This window comes from Anopheles coustani, chromosome 3 (genome assembly GCF_943734705.1).
Source record: "Anopheles coustani chromosome 3, idAnoCousDA_361_x.2, whole genome shotgun sequence".
NCBI lineage: Eukaryota > Metazoa > Arthropoda > Insecta > Diptera > Culicidae > Anopheles > Anopheles coustani.
In genome coordinates this window covers 96,095,321-96,115,872 of record NC_071288.1, presented here as the reverse complement: position 1 = coordinate 96,115,872, position 20,552 = coordinate 96,095,321, and the positions used below count along the sequence as shown (strand labels likewise).

The 20,552-nt window shown below is 43.5% G+C and overlaps 7 protein-coding genes across 10 annotated transcripts in view; 3 read left to right on the top strand and 4 right to left on the bottom strand.

Moving 5' to 3' along the window:
- The window catches only part of LOC131260833 (cAMP-dependent protein kinase catalytic subunit PRKX), a 32,066-nt gene extending 28,891 nt beyond the window's left edge, over positions 1-3,175 (bottom strand). Inside the window, exons 1-2 of the mRNA XM_058262666.1 lie at positions 2,892-3,175; positions 2,355-2,809 (exon numbers count right to left, since the gene is read on the bottom strand). Coding sequence (XP_058118649.1) covers positions 2,355-2,809; positions 2,892-3,175 — 739 coding nt within the window. The remainder of the gene's footprint in view (positions 1-2,354; positions 2,810-2,891) is intronic.
- Positions 3,176-5,157: 1,982 nt separating this feature from the next.
- LOC131260849 (signal peptidase complex subunit 2) lies at positions 5,158-6,113 on the top strand. The gene is made up of 2 exons (XM_058262686.1): positions 5,158-5,333; positions 5,458-6,113. Exons 1-2 carry the CDS (start codon positions 5,280-5,282, stop codon positions 5,992-5,994), a joined length of 591 nt encoding a protein of 196 aa, XP_058118669.1. The 5' UTR covers positions 5,158-5,279; the 3' UTR covers positions 5,995-6,113.
- Positions 5,963-8,002, bottom strand: LOC131260834 (uncharacterized). Its single transcript, XM_058262667.1, has 2 exons — positions 6,617-8,002; positions 5,963-6,552 (listed from the first exon to the last, which is right to left on the bottom strand). Exons 1-2 carry the CDS (start codon positions 7,948-7,950, stop codon positions 6,258-6,260), a joined length of 1,629 nt encoding a protein of 542 aa, XP_058118650.1. The 5' UTR covers positions 7,951-8,002; the 3' UTR covers positions 5,963-6,257.
- A 605-nt stretch (positions 8,003-8,607) lies between these two features.
- On the bottom strand, positions 8,608-9,765 carry LOC131260851 (histone H2A-beta, sperm-like). The gene is made up of 2 exons (XM_058262688.1): positions 9,616-9,765; positions 8,608-9,534 (listed from the first exon to the last, which is right to left on the bottom strand). Exons 1-2 carry the CDS (start codon positions 9,626-9,628, stop codon positions 9,173-9,175), a joined length of 375 nt encoding a protein of 124 aa, XP_058118671.1. The 5' UTR covers positions 9,629-9,765; the 3' UTR covers positions 8,608-9,172.
- A 497-nt stretch (positions 9,766-10,262) lies between these two features.
- LOC131260841 (uncharacterized) lies at positions 10,263-11,591 on the top strand. Its single transcript, XM_058262677.1, has 3 exons — positions 10,263-10,347; positions 10,459-10,904; positions 10,986-11,591. The coding sequence occupies exons 1-3, from the start codon at positions 10,278-10,280 to the stop codon at positions 11,502-11,504; spliced, it is 1,035 nt and encodes a 344-aa protein (XP_058118660.1). The 5' UTR covers positions 10,263-10,277; the 3' UTR covers positions 11,505-11,591.
- LOC131260840 (uncharacterized) lies at positions 11,419-13,960 on the bottom strand. Its single transcript, XM_058262676.1, has 2 exons — positions 11,812-13,960; positions 11,419-11,749 (listed from the first exon to the last, which is right to left on the bottom strand). The coding sequence occupies exon 1, from the start codon at positions 13,636-13,638 to the stop codon at positions 12,568-12,570; it is 1,071 nt and encodes a 356-aa protein (XP_058118659.1). The 5' UTR covers positions 13,639-13,960; the 3' UTR covers positions 11,419-11,749; positions 11,812-12,567.
- Positions 13,961-14,712: 752 nt separating this feature from the next.
- Positions 14,713-20,552, top strand: part of LOC131260839 (lissencephaly-1 homolog) — a 37,004-nt gene continuing 31,164 nt past the window's right edge. The window contains exon 1 of one of the 4 annotated variants that reach the window (XM_058262672.1): positions 14,713-14,875. The gene's annotated coding sequence lies outside the window, so the exon portion shown is untranslated. Of the gene's footprint in view, positions 14,876-15,381; positions 15,452-20,552 lie in introns of those variants that run through there. The other 3 variants (XM_058262671.1, XM_058262674.1, XM_058262673.1) reach the window with 3 other exon arrangements.

Here is a 20,552-nt window from a genome sequence, read left to right as displayed (position 1 = left end):
TTGTGATATGTGGCGGACTATTTTGCTGCCCAGTGCTTTGCTTGAGTGAGCCGCCGGATTGGCTGTTTACAAACGGCAACAGTATTATTTTTAGCTCCACAATGGGTTCGAGATGAGCTCACGATATTTGATTAACAAAAACGAACTGAGAAAAACAATCGCCGCCAATGAAATATTAAGCGGTCATTGTAAGAATAAATGCAACAACTGTGTCCATCCCACACGCGAGTTGAGTTTTCCACAGCAGTTTCATAGACGTACAATTAGTTTGTATACTTTTGTGTATCATTTATATTGAATTTCAAATATCCGTAGAACGATGAGGAACTTTCTTAAGCTATTTTTTTTACTCAGTCCTGTTGACACAAATCGCATGAATTTCAAGGGTTTAATTTCATAAAATTGTATGTACAATATGAAACACTTTTTACACATCCTTCATTGAGACGCACAAAAAATTGCTGATCTACAAATACAAGGAAAAGGAAACCCGTTCTGAAATGGATGTTGATCAGTCAACGTATTGATGCGAAGAAAAACCACCGACATAACAAAAACATATACCATCTACGAGGAAACCCAAACCTTCGTGGGAAGGATGGTGAAAATGAATTCATTTCTCATTAGCGCCGTAATTAATTGGATATAATTGTAGAACAGCATCGGTGATGGTTGCGTTGAAGGTGGGACGGCTTAAAAACGCTTCGTTCCGCACAGCACCAACAAACAAGTGCAAGTGCTATTATCAGCCTCAAGTGCTATCTGTGCACTATGTTGACAACAAGAGAAGCGAGAGATACGCGGCAAATGGCACACGGGGAAGATGAGATTACGTGGGCATGTCATCTAGTGGATTCCCCTTTAGCCAGTAGCATCGCGCGGGGTGTCACACGCAGAATAGATGGATAGGCAATATGCGACGAGTTTTGACATACATTCTCTCCTTCCTTCGGCGCCGCCTCTTGATACACCAAACGCGGGTCCTGACACACGTCAACGCAATGCAAAACCCGTTCAGCTCATCCGAAGAGTTTTTTTTTTCTCGCACTGCTAGTCAGATTACTTCCCGTCACTCAGGACTCCGATGGATGACACTTGCGTTCAACGGTGATGGACGTGCATGCCAGTGGGCCCGGGGCCAGATTGTGCCGGTTAAAAGCTTTTTGGATTTTCGGTGCCGCCCGGAAAACTATCGACGGTAGTTACATTTTCTTGGCACCGTGTAGCGAACATGGGGTGGTGGCGTTATAATGTATACGAGATTCATGGGTGGTCTCTCCTCAAATAGGATCGATATAACAAAACTCAGGAAACACACAGACAGACGCTGAATAAAAAACGATATTCTCATCCTGGAAATTCACTGTTCCGGTCAATTTTCGCCTTCAACGTACAACGGTTGCTTTGATCCTTCTAATCTTACCGGTTCGTTCAGATTAATTAATTTTATGGAAATTGCATGGCCTGGCTTACATTAACGTGAAAGTTTACAATCTGTCTTTAGTTCCCAGCGTCCAGAGCTCGGTTCATTCCTTCATGGACTCTAGCAAAACCAGACCTTCAAAGTTCCCTTCTGTAGTGTACTCGCAACCCTTTGGTCCATTGCCCGGCCAGCCAACGCCTTGGTTACCCTTGGATTAAAACTCATGGTAAAAAAAAAGACCAGAAGTCGCAGCGACTGCCAAGTCCACGCCAGAGAACAAACCTTCCTCGATATCATCATCATCATTCGCAAACGACGAGGAAAAGCAAGGGTGGCAAGGACAACAGCCGCGGCCCGTGATCCCGCAGACTGATCAGCGTCATAATAAATAAAAATGTTTTACGATCCCACCGGCGGCGTACACATCTGTGTACATATACTTGGATGGTAGTCGTTGTGGTGTGGTGGGCGAACACGCGCCAGTACGTGGACAACAGCCGCCGTCGGTAGGTAGTGCAGAGGGAAAACCTGTTGCGGCGGTCCGGAAAATTGGTCCACACTTCCGTGCCATCGTTTCCTTCACGATCTTCACTACAACACGATCGTGTTTTGCTTTATGATCTTCTCCATTCCATCGTTTTGACAATTTGTTATTGAGACAGTCGTGCTCCATTTTTCTCCCCCTCTACCAAAATGAAAATAAAATTTTAGCAACAGCAAAAACAGATACATGAGAAATGGATGATGATACAGAAACAGCGTCTTTTCCAAGAGAAAACGTTGGACAAACACTACGGTGAATTGTTGTTTGATCGCCACTTCACTTTAAAATTCCCCAAAAATGGTCAAATTTTTTACTGTTTGGTTTCCAAAATGGGCTTGAGATAAAAATTATAAGTAAATAACATCATATTTCCTGAACTGAACTTACCTATCGTTTTCAGTATTTGAAAATCATCCAAAGCATAGTCCTCCGGTTGTTTCCGGCGAACAGCTCCGCCGATATTATTATTCTTATCAGATAGATCGCCACCGTCGTCATCGCTATCGCCACCGCACCGACTATCATCACCATCGTCAGCGTCAGCAGAAGGAGTCCGTGGCTGCTGCCGACTTCCGGGAACATTTCGATGCACTTGCTGCCCTTGGTTTCGCTGTTCCGGTTCGTCCTCGTCCTCGTCCTCTTCGTTGTCGTCTTCGTCGTCGTCGTCGTCAGCCGAAGAAGCAGACTTTTGCCTTCGATTACTGACGAGCTTTGCTGCGGTACTGTGGCGAATATCCTGCTCGTTATCCGAGTTACTCTCCGCTTCTTCCTCTTCCTCCTCTTCTTCTTCGTCCTTTTCTTCGGCTTTCGCCTTTGTGTTTTTGTTATGGCCTGTAGCTAATCTGTGTAGATGAGCAATAAACATGGCAAACAAAAAGTCGTGAGTCGTTTTGGGTGGAGTTTGGATAATGATTTTAATCTCACCTGGAACGCACACTTTCACCCTTCCGGCGATCCTTCCGTGCACTGTCCTCGTCTTCCTCCTCGTCCGCTTCCTCCTCACCACTTACTTCCTGCTCTTCCTCTTCTTCGCCACTAAAATCTGACTCCAGCGGATCGGTCGACTCCCCACCCGAGTTTGTGCTTCCGGCGGACTTGATGCTGAGCTTCTTGATTCCCGTTCCGCAGCTATTGAGTGTGATCGATACCGTGGTAGACGTCTCCGATGGACGCAGCGTATAACCGGTGAGCCGCGGAGACGAGGACATTTTCCTACGGTTTCAGTCGATCTTTTACAACAAATATGTGACAATTGGCGTTGTGCTGCTTTGTCGTTTGAAAGATTATGTCGGGATTCCACGAATTGGAGAAGAACTTTGTACGTTCGTTGCTTGATTTTGGCTACGGGTTGAGGAAGTGGTTGGTGAAGTACTTGACGATGAGATGCAAATCTTCAAATAGAAATTCAAAAAAGAAAGCATCACTGGCATACCTCGACCAAGACGTTGCACAAGGCTCGCGATCAAAAAAGGACAACAAACAGAACAGAAAAGAAAGCGAAAAAACCTAAAATAATCAATTTAATAAATCACTACAAGCAAGACGTTTATTGCTCTTAACTCGGTCTAAATTTACACCGTACTAAAAGAATACTTGCTGCTCATTGAAGCGGCTCGGCAAGCATTGCCAACTTTGTTACGATGTTGGATAAATTTGGTTAAAAACTAAATTGTACCATTAAGGAATACAATCCTTTTCCTGAACATCTTCTTAAGCACCGTCTGGCGCATCTCTGATGAACCTGCCCTGTTGGTCAATTTCTTCCCTTGAATCGAGCTAGCAGTTTGTTCTTCTTCCCCGCGTAGTACCGCAGATTTATGAGCTGTCAGCGAAAATATTCAGATAAAAGCGCAAAGCCGCGAGCTACAATGGACAATGGTACGCAAACATCGTTGTCACATCTGAAGCGCCTGATTGAGACGTGATTTTTTCTTCTCGTCCGCGATGGCTCTAGTGTGCCGGTGCACGTACGTATATCACCTTTTACGGGGGATCAATTACACGAAGTGCTATTAGGAGGGTATGAAAACTGTACTTACATTAGCCGCTGTCGCACATAAATTATGTTAATTAATTGTTTGATATGGTATATCAATTTTCTAACATTGAACATTTAAAGGAAATTGATTCTTTCAGTAACGAAGTATTTTCCTCGAAAGCAAAAGTCATTTCAGATTTCAAATCAACATTGCAAAGCATCACTTTGTCTTACCTTAAGTTTTATTCAATCGGTCGGTGCCTCAACTGCTAGCTTTCTCAGCTTCCTTATTGATTGTTTTTGTTTGCACAACAACTTTGCACTCCGAACGGCCCCCAGATTTCCTTGATTACTCAAATCTCAGACCTCTTCGATTTCACTTTAAAAACTATACGAGCACTTGCACTTGCAATTTCCACAGCGGCACAATTACAGTGATATGGCACACTCTTGTTTGTTTTCATTCAAACACAAAATGATACTGGTTTAATTTCTCTTTGGCTTTCCTCGCGCGGATCGTTGCCAAATTTTCACATACAACGGATTTTATCTATTACTCTCTACGCTTTGCGATTAGGTCACGGAACCTACCCTTGCCGTCGCGGATCTTAAAATGATCTGCTGCAAAGATCCAAAAACGATTTCTTGCAGCAATCAGAAAACACGTGGGACTAGGCGCTTATTTAGAAATCAACACGGCCACGCAGTTTTGTACACGCTTTACAAACACTTCCAATCAATTAAGATTAAGAATACTAACAATTCCACGCATTGAGGTGTTTTCCCTCAATTATTTGGGGGTTTAGTTTTGCCGGGCATTCAAGCCAATCTCGCTGTAGGTTGGTATCCACTTTCCCCAACGAGAACGATGAAAATCAAATTTGATTACTACTTCGGTACCAATCGTGGTAAACGCTATCCAAAAGTAGCTTTAAATAACTTTTAGCCAAATAGAACACCTTAACATTGATGCACCCCGTTATGGCTCGGTAGTATAAAGTTTGGACACCACGAAATAAACTTTGCTAACAACCGGCGTTCGCCGTTTTCGATCAAGAGCGGACGCGGTCAAACAACCTCACTCGACGAACTTTCACGATCAACTGAATTCAAAACGAGCTGCAAAAGAAGGGTATACTGGATCAGGTGAAACCATGAAGTTTGTTGACATACAAAGCAACTGTCAAATGGTGTCAAATCGATTGACAGTAGCATCCACATCAACTTTGGCTAGTCCAGCAGCAGCATCGTCGAGGAAAATCTGCTTCTCCTGTGCCGATTTCCTTGAAAATTGTCCGTTCCATTGGTTTTACGAGTTCCGAAGATATCTTATTATGTCGACCAAGACCAAGAAATCATCTGATAGTGCGCAGAACAAGGAAGATGAGGTAAGCATAGTGGCAAACAGCGTTATGCCGGTCAGCAAACCGACACGTCACAGTTTTGCTCAGCTTCCGAGAGAAATTGTGGATCTGATGATGTTTCCCTTTATCGTAAATGCAATGAAAACAGGTGGTGCAGATCAACAAATGGGATGGAACTGCGGTCAAGCACGCGTTGGATGATTCGGTTAAAAGTGCGCTGATGAACCATAACAATATGAAGGAGCTTTTTGGCATCATCGATGGACGTTTGTTTATTTGTGCACTGGCCGTCGGAATCGCGCTGGTGGCGCTGGGCTATGATTATGAGTACACGTTTCCTGCTTCCAAGCCCGTCCTTATTGTCTGCGTTTGCTGCTACTTTTTCCTGATGGGTGTCCTTACCGTCTACACGACGTACGTTGAAAAAGGAATTTTTGTGCTGAGCGAACAGAAGGACACTTCTGGCAGCGTGAAGCGATGGAAAGCTAGTTCCGACATGAAGAAGTACGACGACAAATATGAACTAACCGTGCAGCTTAAGGATTCGCGCGGCATTCGAGAGGCCACGGTCACCAAGTCAGTGGCTAACTTTATCGACACGAATGGCGTAGTTCTGGACGATTTGGTTGCCAGCGAAGTGAATCGTATTGTGAATTCGTTAAACGCAGATCGCAAAGATAAGTAAAGCAGTGAGAGGAGCATAAAGAGTCTCACTTTAGAGCATGTATTTTTTTTTGAATGACTTCAGCACATAGGTCTGGCATAGATCGAAGTATAATAAAATAACAATTCTCCCTCCTTTAATTCAATTCTATTTCAGTTCTTTATAAAGTTTCAGAGAAATTGCTATTAAATAGTATGAAAATGAAATGGCTGACGATATCTTCAACATCCTGTAATCCTGTGATTGGTGATTAGATATTATATAAATGGCATTGCTCAGTTTGCTCACAATTCCTTAAGGATAAACTCCCTGTACATGTTCCAAGCTTCGGCTAATTCTTGTTTCGGATACAAGTCATCGTATCGATCCAAAAATTCGGCAAGCTTCTTTCGTTGGTTAACTCCATTCGCTTCAGCTCTTATCGTCTCCAATTCTTTCGACAAGTCCTCGTCCTTTTCTATATCCTTCAGCAGTGGATAATCTGCCTTACATCCTTCACAGTTGCAGTTTTTAAGATTATACCTCTCAGTCTTTTCCAAGCGTTTCTCTTTAGTAGCACGATCGGTGGTAAGTTTTTCACTGTGAAATAAAAATCATATATTTACATGCCACTACTCGACTAGGAGGTATTTTCAAAACTTACTCATATGCTATAGTGATTTCCCGCCCCATTTGAACGGGGCGCTTAAGCACAACCATAGTCTGGAAATTATGCAAAAACCGTTCAGCAGTCGGGGCACAGGAGTGTCGAATAAGACGTGAAAATGGATAAAAACATGTCGTTTCTTCCGTTCGGTAGTCAGCCAAACTAGCCATTTGACGCACCAGTGCGTACAGCGATTTTCGCAATATTTCTCCAGCTACTTTTCCTTCAAAGCGTTGAACCAAGGATGAGTTTTCTTCGACAGCTATGTAGTAAATAAGGACGGTGACGAACTGCGTAACACACATCCCGGTTAAATATGTCTCCTCGGTGCTACCTTCAATAGAAAACATTTTTTCGGAGCCCTTCAGATATAGATAGAAGAAGTAATCCGATGGCTCCAATGTGAATGGGTTGCGGAACTGCTCGAGTTCTGAACGATTTTCGCACCGTTGCGGAAATGTTTGCGGATCTTCTTGGTATAGAAGCATGCCATGCCAAAACAATCTCAGCGAAAGATGTAGAAGTCTGTTTGCCTTTGGACCACGAAACATTAGTTTCAACTCATCCACTATTTCGCACTCAAACTGATGATATCTTTGTAATGCCTGTTCTTGGCAATTCTCGCTGCAATACATCACCGCAGTGCAGGACGTACAGGGTCGTAAATTAAAGTTGTTGCTCGCTCCGCAGTAGTCGCATCGCTTGTAGGCTAGCTCGGGTTCTACGACAAGCAGAAAAGGCTTTTCCAGCAGCACTTTCTCGCCGGCGCTCAAGTCGCAACTCGTACGGATGCCTTTGCCATCTTCACCCATTTCCAAGCAGGATTTCAAGGAACAATGTTTCTCCCCTGTTGCAGCTTCCTGAGGATTTTCCGTCGAATCCACTATATTCTCAAGACAGCGTTTTTCGCGTTCGTTCAACTTGTTCATCAGTCGTTCAGGGTAATGATGTTGTTTGGCAAGCTGGATGTTCTGCAAGGACTCTCGGTACATTTGTCTATTGAAGTAAACCGCAGATCGATTGGCATAACCAATACCCAGCTCTTCTGAATCTTCTTCCGCCATGCAAATACTTTTATTATAATACTCCATGGCCAGATCAGGATCTTTGGGAGTTGTTTTGTATGCCAAATTCCCCTGTTCTCGCAGTCTGATAGCCTTCGCATTGTTCTTTGCAACCTTGTTCTTCTCGAACGGCCAATACTTTCGCTTAAAGGCATCCCGCACCTCTTCCAAATTACTACATGGCACACTTCGGCGTGAAATGGCCCACGAAGTAGCCAGCCCCATTGCTGGGCTCTCCAATTGTTTAACCACCTCAGGGCGTAACATTTTTCTGTTTATTCTGTCCGGAGATTCCGGAAAACCACTAATTATGCGTATGTTTTGATCACAACAATGTGACAACCGGCATTCCCAGTTCAAGGTAATTGTAGTATACCAGAAATTCACAATAATTTGACATTCGTATTTTTTTTTGGTTTCATATTTCATTATTTTGTAAAAATCGCCTTTAATTCTCATTAAAAGAATACGCGAATAATCTGCAGTTTCAAATGTTCCCCAGTAACATCTATTTTTCAATAATTCAAGAATTCATTACTGGTTTCCCACGTTTGAGTTACCACGATTATACTTGAACAGTAGAACAGTCTTCCAAGCGTCGAACACATTTATTTCAAAACGAACGTTATTTGAGAAATTGTTTTCAACAGGTTTGTTAACATCCACTTTGCCAATCAGCTTCGGCAAGAATTGTTGCCAAATGTTTCTCTTTGCTTGTTTTAGTTCATGTTTTACTTAATTCCAGATCCTTTTCTAATTAGATATTCTATGTCAAAAGCAACAATGATCTCATTGCAACCATTTCTTGTTCTAAGAGAGGACCTACTTCTCATTTGGTCTCATCTTACCCAACAGCATTGCAAACTCAATTTTTGATACCCTTCATGGTTCCCACGCAACATTGGCAATGATAAGAAATAGCAGTACAGTTTTTGTCGCAATTTATTGGCCTGATAAGGATGGCACAATTACAATCTTCGCATTATTGCATTACAATGGTGGCACGCGTCTCAAGCCGTTCTAAGCGATTACATTTGACCAAAAATCGACGTTTAAGCTACCCAGCAGCAGCGCTTTCGCTTGTGTGACAGGAAAGGTCATCCCCATCCATCCCAATATTTCTTATCTGAGAACAATTTGTACCAAACCAACACACTCTATGAAGAAGGGAGCGTTAGAAAATAAGAGTAGAACCATTTCAATTAACACTCAATAACCGTAATCGCATTAGACTTGTTGCATTCCGCGATTGCTGGAGCTCGAAGGTGCTTTCACTTAGTGACGTGTTCTTCAAATTTCTTTTTCTGTAACCAACGCGATTCACATAAACGGCGAAGGGATGACTATTTACGGAAGCTTGGATATAGCTTTTAACATATATAATGAAAAAGGTAAGTAAAAGTGAACTGGTGCTCTCTTGTTTCTGTATCGCATAACTTTAAAAAAGTTAAAATAACATTTTACGAGTAAAAAATAAGCAGATACGCGCCTAATATTCCTGACTTGGTGCAGAATTCGAAGTGCTACTTTTCTGTCCAGTTTTTCTCGGCAAAAGGACGTTATGAATGTTCGGCAGAACACCTCCTTGTGCGATAGTTATGTCTTGCAACAACTTACTCAATTCTTCATCATTGCGAATGGCAAGTTGGATGTGCCGAGGAGCGAGTCGCGACTTGTGGTTATCCCTGGCCGCATTTCCGGATAGTTCCAGCACTTCTGCCGTAAGGTACTCCAGTACCGCCGCAAAGTAAACGGAAGCACCTGTTCCAATACGATTGGCATACTGGCCCTTGCGAAGATATGAAGAAACACGACTGACGGGAAAAGTCAGGCCAGCTCGGGATGATTTCGCTAAAGTTAATTGGTAACGTTGGTAAGAACATCATTAAACTGTGAATGCAAACAATTTAAAACATGATCAACTTCACTTACATCGTGACTTCATTTTCGAAGCTTAATTGAACAGAGGAATATATTAACACGGTATCCTGGCACGAATAGACTGCAAAATGGCTTACTACGACTGGTTTGGAATGGCGAACTACGGCTAGTTTAGAATGGCGTACTGCGAATGATTTAGAATGGCGTTAACGATAGAAATGCGCGCCAAAGCAAATGCAAGACAAACTACAAGCCGAAATGTCGGTTTGACAGCAAGAACTGTCAGCATTTTGATATGGCAGGTTTTTTGGTAATTTGCGGCCCTTTCGGTGTCGAAAAAAAAGGAAGTTGAAATTGTTGAGTACGGGCAGAACAATTAACAAGAAATCTTTTGAAATAACACTTTTAAAATCGGTATAGTAAAACATGTTTCTGCTCATCATTCCTTCTCGCATGTGTACCGCTGTTTCAGCATGCACCAAGAATACATACCGAAAAGATAAGACGGTGTTCGTTGCGCAAACAAATTATTTGCTTAATCCTGCTCTTGAACGTTGCTGCACTTGACCAGGGTTTGGAGGTGATAATGAACAAATTACTTCACAGTTCGCTCACCTGCACAGGCGGCGAGGTGATTTTGAGCATTCAGTGTCCTGTTTGCCAGAAGCATTCGAACAGTTCAGTCGCGAAAATTTTGCATCATCACAAAGACCATGGGAAAAAAAGATGCTGAAGCACAGACAGCTGTTCCCTACGATCGTCTTGCGGACGATGAATCAACAGGTATTACGAATCGATGAGAAGTGAGCGACTCTAGCAATAAAGAATTCAATATCATATCATAAACACTACTAACAATGTTGTTATGATCCTCCCAACCACCCCCGCTTGCAGCAGCTGATTCGTTGGAAAGGCACGAAACAGGAACCACGAAACTCAAACTATCAGACGAGATAAGGCGAGATCTTCCCGTGAACGGTTATCAGCACAGTGCTCCTGCTTCCACCGGAATGGGTGGTGGAGAACCACAAGCAACCAGCGCAGAACACGAAGAGCTGTTTGCGCAGTATCGCGAGGAGGAGGGCAAACTTGGCACGTCCAACGAGTCCGAAGAGCAAACGGATCATCAAATGAATGGCAATCGTAGCAAGCGCAGCGGAGCAAATGCGCGGGTGAATAATAGAACCGGAGATACGGGAGCTACGTTTAGTCGAAAGCTATTGCTAGCAAATGCACTGGTCAACGTTTTGATGTTCGCTGTTGCCGGCTACATAACGTACCATTGCTTCAACAAAGCGATGGTACTGTTTTCGTGGCACCCAACATTCATGTCGATAGGGGTAAGGAAACAGCATCAACAAAACTTTTCAAAAATGTTACCAGCAAAATGTATGTGTTATTTTCTATTGATGTCATTCTAGTACCTGATTCTGATGTCCCAGGCAGTGCTGACAATGTCCGGGACAAACTACTTCACGCACCGTTGCCATCACCGAACGAAAGTGTTTCTCCACTGGCTACTGCAGGCGGTAGCTGGCATACTGATTACGATCGCTGCAGTGTGCATATTTCTCAACAAAATTCGACTGCAAAAGTCGCATTTTCAAACTCTGCACGGTATTTTCGGATTGGTGACCGTTTGCTTTACGTTGGCTTCAATCGCTGGTGGAGTGACCACTAAATACGCATTTCAATTACGCCAGTATATGCGCCCTATCTACAGCAAACTGATCCATGGGATTGCAGGCACCGTGACGTATCTGCTTGGCGTAATTACTATCGGCTTGGGAGTGTATTCCCATTGGTTCCAGGAGGACAACGACGCAAACGTGCGATTAACATTGGTGATTGCAATTGGAGTTATTGCTGTGTACGTTATTATTGCACCGATGCTAAATACGATACAACGAATGAAAACAGCCGTTCGTTCCACGTTGTAACACAATTTGAACGTTGGGCTACAAGCTAACAACTGTCCGCTACACTTTTTCGCTTGATTGCAATAAAACATAACACACGCTAAACGATCTCAGTCAGTTTTCTCATTTAATTTCGTCGATGGCATCGAACTTTCTTGTTCTTCTGTTCCGCTGATTATTAAAAGCAGTCCTGACAGAACCAAAGCAGTTCCGGCCCACCAGAACACCGTGGTATTTTCTTTAAAAATTAACCATCCTAGAACCGCCTGCAAAGATAAAATTCAATATAACTATACGTGTTTTATCAAAAGGGGTGCAGATTTCTTACCGAGGTAATGTAGTTCGTAACAGCACTAACCAATGATGCAACTAACGTTGATCCTGATCCCGTGTGAAGAGCCTTGACGAAAAATCTCCAAACACAGGCGTTCAGAGCAATCATAATTCCAATGCAAAGTAGTTGAGTTAATGCAGGCCACTAGGGAAATATTCCATTAAAAGAGAAGTATTTAACATTCGAAACCAATACTCTCGTGCACCGATGCATTAAATACGGTTTTGTACATGTTTATTGAACGAGAATACGAAAAATAATTTTATAATATAGTACTTAAGCGGTGAACTTAAATTTACAATTCAATTTAGAAGTATTCTATCAGGGTGAAAACTAAACACGAATGTTCATTTTGAATAGAAATGGTTCGTCAGGAATATTGATGTTTTTCTAGACACACAGTACAAACAAATATATTGTACTTAAAAATGGACAAACAAAATTTACAATTTATGTTTAAATAACTAATCCATCAGTTTGTGTACTGGGTAATATTGCGATTTAAGAGATAAAATTTAAATTGTGTAAACACCGAGACCATCCTATTCTGCCTGTTTGTTAAAACTTATTTCTACTAATTAATGAAATGTTTTCGATCAAAAGATTAATGCTTTATCGTGCAGCTAAAAAATGTGTATTGTTTTTCGACTGAGAACCAAACTGTTATCCTTCGCTGGCCTATTGACCCGAAACAAAGGTCTGATTTAGTTTCCTTTCACTTTACGATGGCCATTTTCCATGTCATGAGCATTACGAACTGAGTACTTCATCAATAAGTCGCAAAATACCAATCCTGAATTTGCGCTTTTGCTCGAGCGTCATCGATTGAATGTCCGGAGCGATACTCTGAAAGAAGTTGTGATCAGCATCGCTCACTATCGTCGGAGCACTCGGAATAAGCGCAAAGTGTTGCGCGGTTTGCGGTTGCAGTTGAGTCTGCTGGGCAAAGGTGGGCATTTGCTGCTGGTGTGTCAAGGTGCTGGTAGAGAAACAGGGCATCGAATGGGTTGAGTTTCCCGTGATTGCGAAGAACTGCCGTTGGCCCAAAAGGTCCTTCTTGGTGTCAGGCGTATGTACTGGACTGGAGACGGAAGGGCCAGCCGTGTCAATGGTATTGATGGGATTCGAGAGGCGTGCCTGTTTTGTGGGGGTCGCTGTTATTATTTCATAGGTGGTAGTAGTTTCTCCTGCCTCCGAAACAGAGAGGGGTTCATGTTGTTCATGGTTCTCGTGTGATTGCGCTTCTTGACTCATTGGAAGGATTTTGATGGACTGTATTATGCTCTCTTTGAGCTGCTGCTGCTGGTGGTCTTCCTCCTGCACATCCAGCGTTTCCATTTCCTGGGGCTCGTCTTCACACTCCTCGTCCTCTGTCCGGTTTAAATCCTCAGTAGTTGTCGAATTCTGTTTTATCCAGGTGCTTTCGTCTGGTTCATAGTTGGCTCCCTCATCACGCATCTTCAAGTACGGCAAGACAAACTGCATGTGCGCGTAAAGATAGTACGGTTTGCGCCGTAGATTCGAGTGAACATCGCCATTGTCCCGGACCGATTTGAGGTAGCGTGTCATGCAACAGCGCAAATTTCGCCACCTTTTCTTGCAGGTGTCCACCGATTCATCCACTGCCCCAGAGACAGCTTGCCAAGCTCTTTCCTGGACCGCGGCTTGCTTGTATTCGGCACTGTTGCTATCAAACAGACACGGATGCTTTTTTACTTCCCCCACGAAGTTTATGTTGAACTGCTGGTCTTCTTGAGTGATCTTTGTTGGGCCCATTTTGCCAGACTCTTTTATTGCCTTTCGTTTTTGAACCTCGGTCATCAAGCAAAACACCACTATCACTGATCGTTTTCTTTTCGCAAACAACTCGACAACAAGCTTTCGTGTGCTCTATTTTCTTTTGGATTTCCGAGGGAATCTTTTTGTCTTCTTGTTCTTAGTTTTCAACACATAGCTGTCAAAGCGTAAATGACAGCTCAAACTCCACCGAATTCTATGAAAATAACGAGCAGTTTTTATGTTTCCCGATTTAAAGAAATATCACAAGGATTTAACTAATTTTTTGCGTTTTATATATATATTTTGGAACAACACAATACTTTTCGGTTGCAGCTAAGATCCTCGGAAACGGTAGCCGGCTATTGTTTACTCACTTCTGGTAGACCAATTCTTGCTGCCACAACATCACTGTTGGAGGTTAATTTTCCGAACAAACTTGCGGAAGATGCGCATATTCCTGCCACCATCGCATAGTAGGGCTTTTGCCCATCCATTATTTTCGCGAAGTTAAGCGATTAGAATCTTTGTTAGTTTAGAAAAAAATACAGTTTGCCAGACAATTCTGCAGAAGTGAACCAGCTGTCATTTTACTGATGCGACATTGGAGACGGTACCTACCATGTAATCGAGAACCTGGATTTTTAAAAACTTTTGTCGGAAAAAATTGATGTTTACTTCATTTTGAGACATACTAAATCATCATCTAGTTTTGCGTGTAACATTTGTGAGGAAATAATAAGTTTTTGAATAAATAACAACTTTACCGGTGAATCAAGTTTTAATACCCGAATTTATTTTCAAGAAAGCAACATCAACCACCGAACCGGTTCACTTGCTCAAAAGTTTAAGATAATTTTTAACGAAGAATGTAAACTTTCCTTATTTGTAATCTACATGTTATTATGCATAAGATTTAACATAAACCATATGTTCATATGTTCACACTGCGGAGATCATCAAATCGGTAATTCAATTGTTCTGTGATAACGGTCTGTTTTGTGACACTCACAACGTCCGTTCACAAAAATGACTTTTCTCACTTCGCGTGAGCCGAATCTTTAGAATCCGTCTAGGATCGAAGCTTTGGATCTTCCGAACCCCGATTCTGCCAACACTAAATGGCAGGTTTAGTTGAAAATCATCGAGAAGTTCAAAAAGAAGTATCGCGAAAAGACGTCGTCGTCGTCGATTTCGCTTAAAAATTTTTCTTCTTTCCCGAAACGGGTGTGTGACGTGTTGATCGATTGTGCATGTTTTTTCCCACTATACTACGCGTGCGGTGAGTGTGGAGTGCATTTGTGCATCCAGTTTTTAGGAAGCGTTGTTTGTGCAACTCAAAAGGCACAACTATCCTTTTTCTCTACTGCGAGGTGAAGCTGCCTATCACCATTTCTCGAGCGCTTCGCTCGCTGGTGCAAATTTACGGTATCTCTGTTGGCCCTACATATTGTGCGCGTGTGAAGCGTCGGAGGGCGACGATCCATAGGTGAATCAGCTCCGTCGAAGGGCTGCTAAAGCGAGCATTACGAAAACGGCCCTGTTTGATTGTGTATTTTTTTGTGCTGTGTTGGCCTCTTTGTGGTCGGTGCAAAATTAGTGAAAAATTATCGCTCAATCGTCGCGTTACACACGCATTCACTCGTACGTCTCGTGACGAGGACCAGCATAAACATCCCGCATCCGCACGGAAACCCGGGACTGGAACTTGAAACAGGACACTTCGTCCCATTGAAGCGTACACATTCCAACCGTTGTGCCACCCGAGGTTCGCCTTTGGGCCGTGCAGGAAAGAAGAAAAAAACATCGAAAGCAGCGCAGCAACGCCCGGAGGAGGATTTTTCGGGACATCAGTTGTGTAAGTTGTACTGTATTTTCTTAAATGGTCGCCAAACCGTCTAACCTGTTCCCTACCGTATAGTCGTCGATTGATCGAGTAGGCAAGGAAAAAGAAGAAACATATTGGTGGAGGAAGAAATCGATTGATGGCCGCCGCAGTTTGCCGTGAAAAGAAAATGAAGTTTCGACGACCATATCTCCGCCGTTTCTATTGAGGGTCCATTGCGGAAAAAGATCCGAAGTAAGACGAAAGGTAGGCGAAGACTTCAAAGCTTCTACCAGCAGTCAGCATCAAGATGGCTCCGAATACGACTAGTGTAATGCGATGTTGTTTATTGGGTTTTCTGTGTTGATAACTAATGTTGGAGTATCACCACCATGGACAAACTAAATTGCAACTTGGAAATTTGGGTGTCTGATGCAGATAATTTTCGATTTCGCAACAATTGTTGTGCTTATGTTGTTTGGAGTGTGTAGCTCCATCAAGCAGGCAGCGATTAGGTCTTCGGTTTTAAGTGTGCGTTAGTCACTTCATTGTGTGCACTACACCACCCTGCTAGTGTTTTCGCGTCGACGACGCGAGCGTTTTCTTTCTCCCCGATGGACCTTCAGTACGCCTACGCCACACGCAAACAATAGTAGTGTACTAGTAGTGGTACAGAGTTGGCTGTCAATTTATGGAATCGCTAGGGGGAGGAGAAGGAGGTGAAAAAGGTCAAACGATCGATTTTTCTTGACTAAGAAAAGCACCTTCAGTTTGTCAAGTGTCCTTCAGGACCAATATATTACCTGCATCCATTAGCAATCGAGCGCAAGAGTAACTCTGTCACATCGAGAGTACGCTTGGCGTGTAAACTACAACTAGAAGGTTGCATAATTACACCCGTGTTATGGGGTGTGTAAATTCGATCATCTTTAAATGTTTCGTTGGATCGTGGATTGTAGTAAAAGCTGGCTGCCAAACATAGAAAAAGATGCGACCGTGCAGCTGATGGAAAGGACACTAAAGTAATTGAGGAAATCTGTAACGAGCTCCGTGTGGGGTAGAGGGAGAGGAGACGAGGGTGACGTTATTACATCGCCGATGACACATCGCTGTGAGGGGAAACATTCACGAAAGAGTTTTTAGCAGCAGCGATCCGCAGTAGTCACAGCTGTTTGCACACAACGGTCGTCGTGTTGGTCGTGGGGTAATGAAGGATTTTCCTCTACTAGTTTTTGAAAATTGAAAATGAAAAAAATGTAAGCCTCATTGTAGGCCAAAGTAAACCTTTTTACCAGTTCACTTCATGCTTCCAGGATTTCAAGACCAAACCGTCTCATCGCGCATCATCGTTGTCGTCGTCATCGTACGGCTTCTGAAAATGGGTGTTCGGTGTGTGTGTATGCTACGAACCCAATTTGCTACTAATCCTCCAGCAGGAGCATGCGTATTCGTAAAGGACCCTCTAGCAAAAAAAGGCTAAGGAATTTTTTGGTTGTTGCGATGACGCAATTAAGTAACCGATGCAAAGACCAAACCTGCTGGTTAAGGCGGAAATCCACTGCACAATAACTTTGGAGGTTATCTCTCTAGGCCGGTTTGTGCAGCTCTGGCTACCCGCTGGCTGATAATGAACCCGTTTCGGAAACGGAATTCCGATGGCTGCTCTGACCTTGTGCGGGAGTTGTGCGTATGCTGACGCGTTTGTACAGCCTTGGTTAGGCAGCATCTGTCGCTGAGGAGTCGTCGTCGTATCATAAGGCATTCAATCGAGCGTTTCATAGTCGTCCCACGCACTTTCAGACGCCGTCATCGGCCGTTTTTGTCTTTGTTTCTCGCTTGATCTTGGCCGAACAGTTTGCTTGGGATCGAGGAATGAAGTCATCTGTTTCAATTGCCTACTGATTCAGCAGGTGTTTACCTCATTATGCAGTACAACGATGCTTGTGGTGATATATCGTTGAAGAACGTATTGGTTTTTGTCTGGGACTGTAAGAATATTGGATGTTTTGTTAAATATTCAACACACTTACATGAAGAAAAAACGAACCAGCAACGATAGACCGTAACCATTGCCCGGTTGCCAATGGGACCTCTTCATCTTTCAAATACGTTTCTGCTGGGAGATTTTTTCTCAAGACAAGGACAAGACAGTATCTTAAGCGATGTTGAAAAGGTGAGCGAATTGTCGCTTTAGCCTTTTCATACCTGATAGGGTTAGTATATCTTTGGAATATCGCAAAGTTGGTATTTTAACCCAACTCTGATTGTTTGGTTCTGCAACAACATAAGATACACAGTGTACTTTAAACAGCGTAAAGTCTTATTGTTGCCAAGGAGAGAACCATGTGGTTGTGCGGCGAGAGAAAACCTGGTCCATGGGCCCATTCATCTCCCCACCGGTGGCTGCCGGCGTTCGTGAGGAAAATCGTGAGCTTTCTTTTCGGGGGTATTTCTCATAACGTTTCCACCCGTCGTTGAGTGCAGAAGACGAAAAAAGTCTATCGCGCGCGCGGACAACAACACAACATCGACGCACACACCGACGACGGACGCCAACGACCACGACGACGACCAAAGACGACGACGACGACGACGGGTTACGTACGCGCCGCACCGTCTTTGCCAATAGGCTGACCTCCCGCATCACGCATTGTGGACCTCTCCGGTGCGTTGTTCGAAGTCGAAAGTTTTCCGGCACGCTTTTTTTTTTTGCCCCGGTACCCTGAACTGCAACTAATTTTCCGTTGTGCTTTTAGTGGATGTTTTTCGTGCCGTCGAGCTGCTGCCTATCGGTTGTGTCACCCCGGTTCTAAATTTTCCACTAATAAAGTGGTCTGGAAACATACGAATGGTTTCGTTATAAAAGTTTTGCTCCAAATCACGGTACTGATAGTGGCAAAGTTTGGTATGGCCTCCAATACAGATTGGTTTGAAGTTGTGAAAAGTTTTTGTATTTTAAAACGGTAAAGAGCGATCATTTAGGCGAGTGTAATATCATCTGGGAAACGTAGACCGTCTATAGATTTCCAAGTGGAAAGTTTGTTGCCAGTCTGCTTGTGGAAAAAACACGAAGTGAAGTTTCGGCCCAATTGTAGGCTTTGTCCAGAAAGGAAAGACGCAAATCATTGATTTTTTCCTTCAGCAGTCTCTCTGGCGAGAGAAGTGACGAGGTCCTTCGTGCGCATGTTTGCCAGCAGCCTGGACTGGACGTGAATGTGTCCCGCGTGGATGTGTGGGTTCTGCCAGTTGTTAAAACAGGCTCCACGGGAAGTGAGTACGCTATCGGGTTGATGAGTCATGGTGAAGTCTAGAGTGCACGGAAATCGATTCGTCAGAACCGGCTGCAAATGCTGTTGTGAACGTAGCTGTTTCTAAAGAAACATGCCTTGTACATTTCGTGTTAAAGGTCTTGCCTTCCATCTGATGTAAGTCTAATGTGAGGTAACATATTGTGTTGCATATTCGTATGAACAAATATTGATATTGAAGGTGGCTCTAGTAGCAAAGATTGCTAGAATGTATGGGCGGCTACCAATCCAAGTAGACTACAGTGTTGTCAAACATGGTTTGACGAATAATCCATTTTCTTAACTTGCACAAAATATTTTCATCGACAGTTTACAGATGTCGTGAAAACCATGGTCGATGCAAAAAATACGAGAGAAAGAAAATCTATTTTCCATTAATTTTTCTCACCATGTCTCTCTCGGTCTCTTTGCGTCTCAAACATTTTCATCAGCACCATAAACCGGCCGGTGTCGGTCGGTTTCGAATTTGAATCCTTTCGCACTTGGTTGAACTTTATTTGCTTCATGCTTTTAATCCAATTTACTGGCTTAACTGTTTGTCGCCTGCGACATGCCAGAATGTAATGCAAAATCGCGATCGATCAACCAACCCGACGGAGGAGACGGAGGAGATGGAGAAGACGGAGCTAGACACGCCGATTTGGGCTTTCGCTAATAGAACTCTCGACGCGAAACAACGGAACCAAAAAGAACATTTTGCCGTTCGCTTCTCGTCATCATCATCATCATCATCATCATCACCATCTACTTCTATTTGGAAAAGAATGGAAATTTCTTGGCGCACCAGGAGAACCAGCAATTCTGCTGGTGCGTACACCTTTGTGCCATGAGTCGTACGGTTTGCCGAAGCGCCAGAGGACGTGTGTAGGAACCACGTTTCAGTTATGTATATCTAGGGGAGCAGGTGCAAAGCCCTCCCCGCCTACCCCACTCCACCGTCTCCGGTAGGTTAATGACCGACTCGGAAGAGAACCGTTTCCGAATGAAGTAATATGCTATATGCCTACTCCTCCGGCTTCTTGTGCGTTACGCATTAATGTTGTGACTCGTTCCATGGCTTTGCGTTCGCTTCCATTGGCAAAGAAATGCTCCCAGAGTGGCAGGCGAGGTAAAGTAGCCCAAATGGTTTGTTTATTCCTTGGATATGTTAATATTTGATGACTATCTTCTGGTCTTTTCTTTGTTCAAGACTTTGCCCAAGTGAGTTAAAACCCAACAAGTGTCAGTAGGAGTCTACTTTAAAACCCAAATGCTTTGTGGATGAACAAATAGGTGGCTTTTGCGTAGCTGACAGGTTGAACAATTACTGGAAACAAAATGTAATCTAGAGTCTCGTTTACTCTATGTGGAGTCTCTTGAAAAGTAAATTGACTTCTGTCTAACAACTTGCACCAATTTAAGACCTTTCGTTCATCTTTTCAGCCAGTCGGTCTCCACAGGTCACGGTCTTAATGTGCTATTTCGAGGTACCTTTTGTCGGCTTTTGGGCAGTTTTGTTCCGTTTGCGGTCCACGGCCTACTAAAAGTTTACCTTATTTACGCCTGGAAATTAGTGGAAGAAAGGTGATTTGTGAGTGTGGCCGACGGGGGGAGGTTTTCTCACACCCTTCCCTCGCCAGTTTGTCGCCAGTTTCGGGAGCTCGGGCCGATGGCGTCCATCCTGGTCTTAATCGGAATCGTGACCGTGCGGTTGTGATCCCGGGGCGGGAAGCCAGCAAAAACAGTGTTGACCCACAGCTGGTACTAGTGACCTCCAATTTAGGTCGCGGCCCCATTGTTGCGGGAGGAAAGGGGGGTGGGTGTAACAGCATGAGTCGCATGTTTCA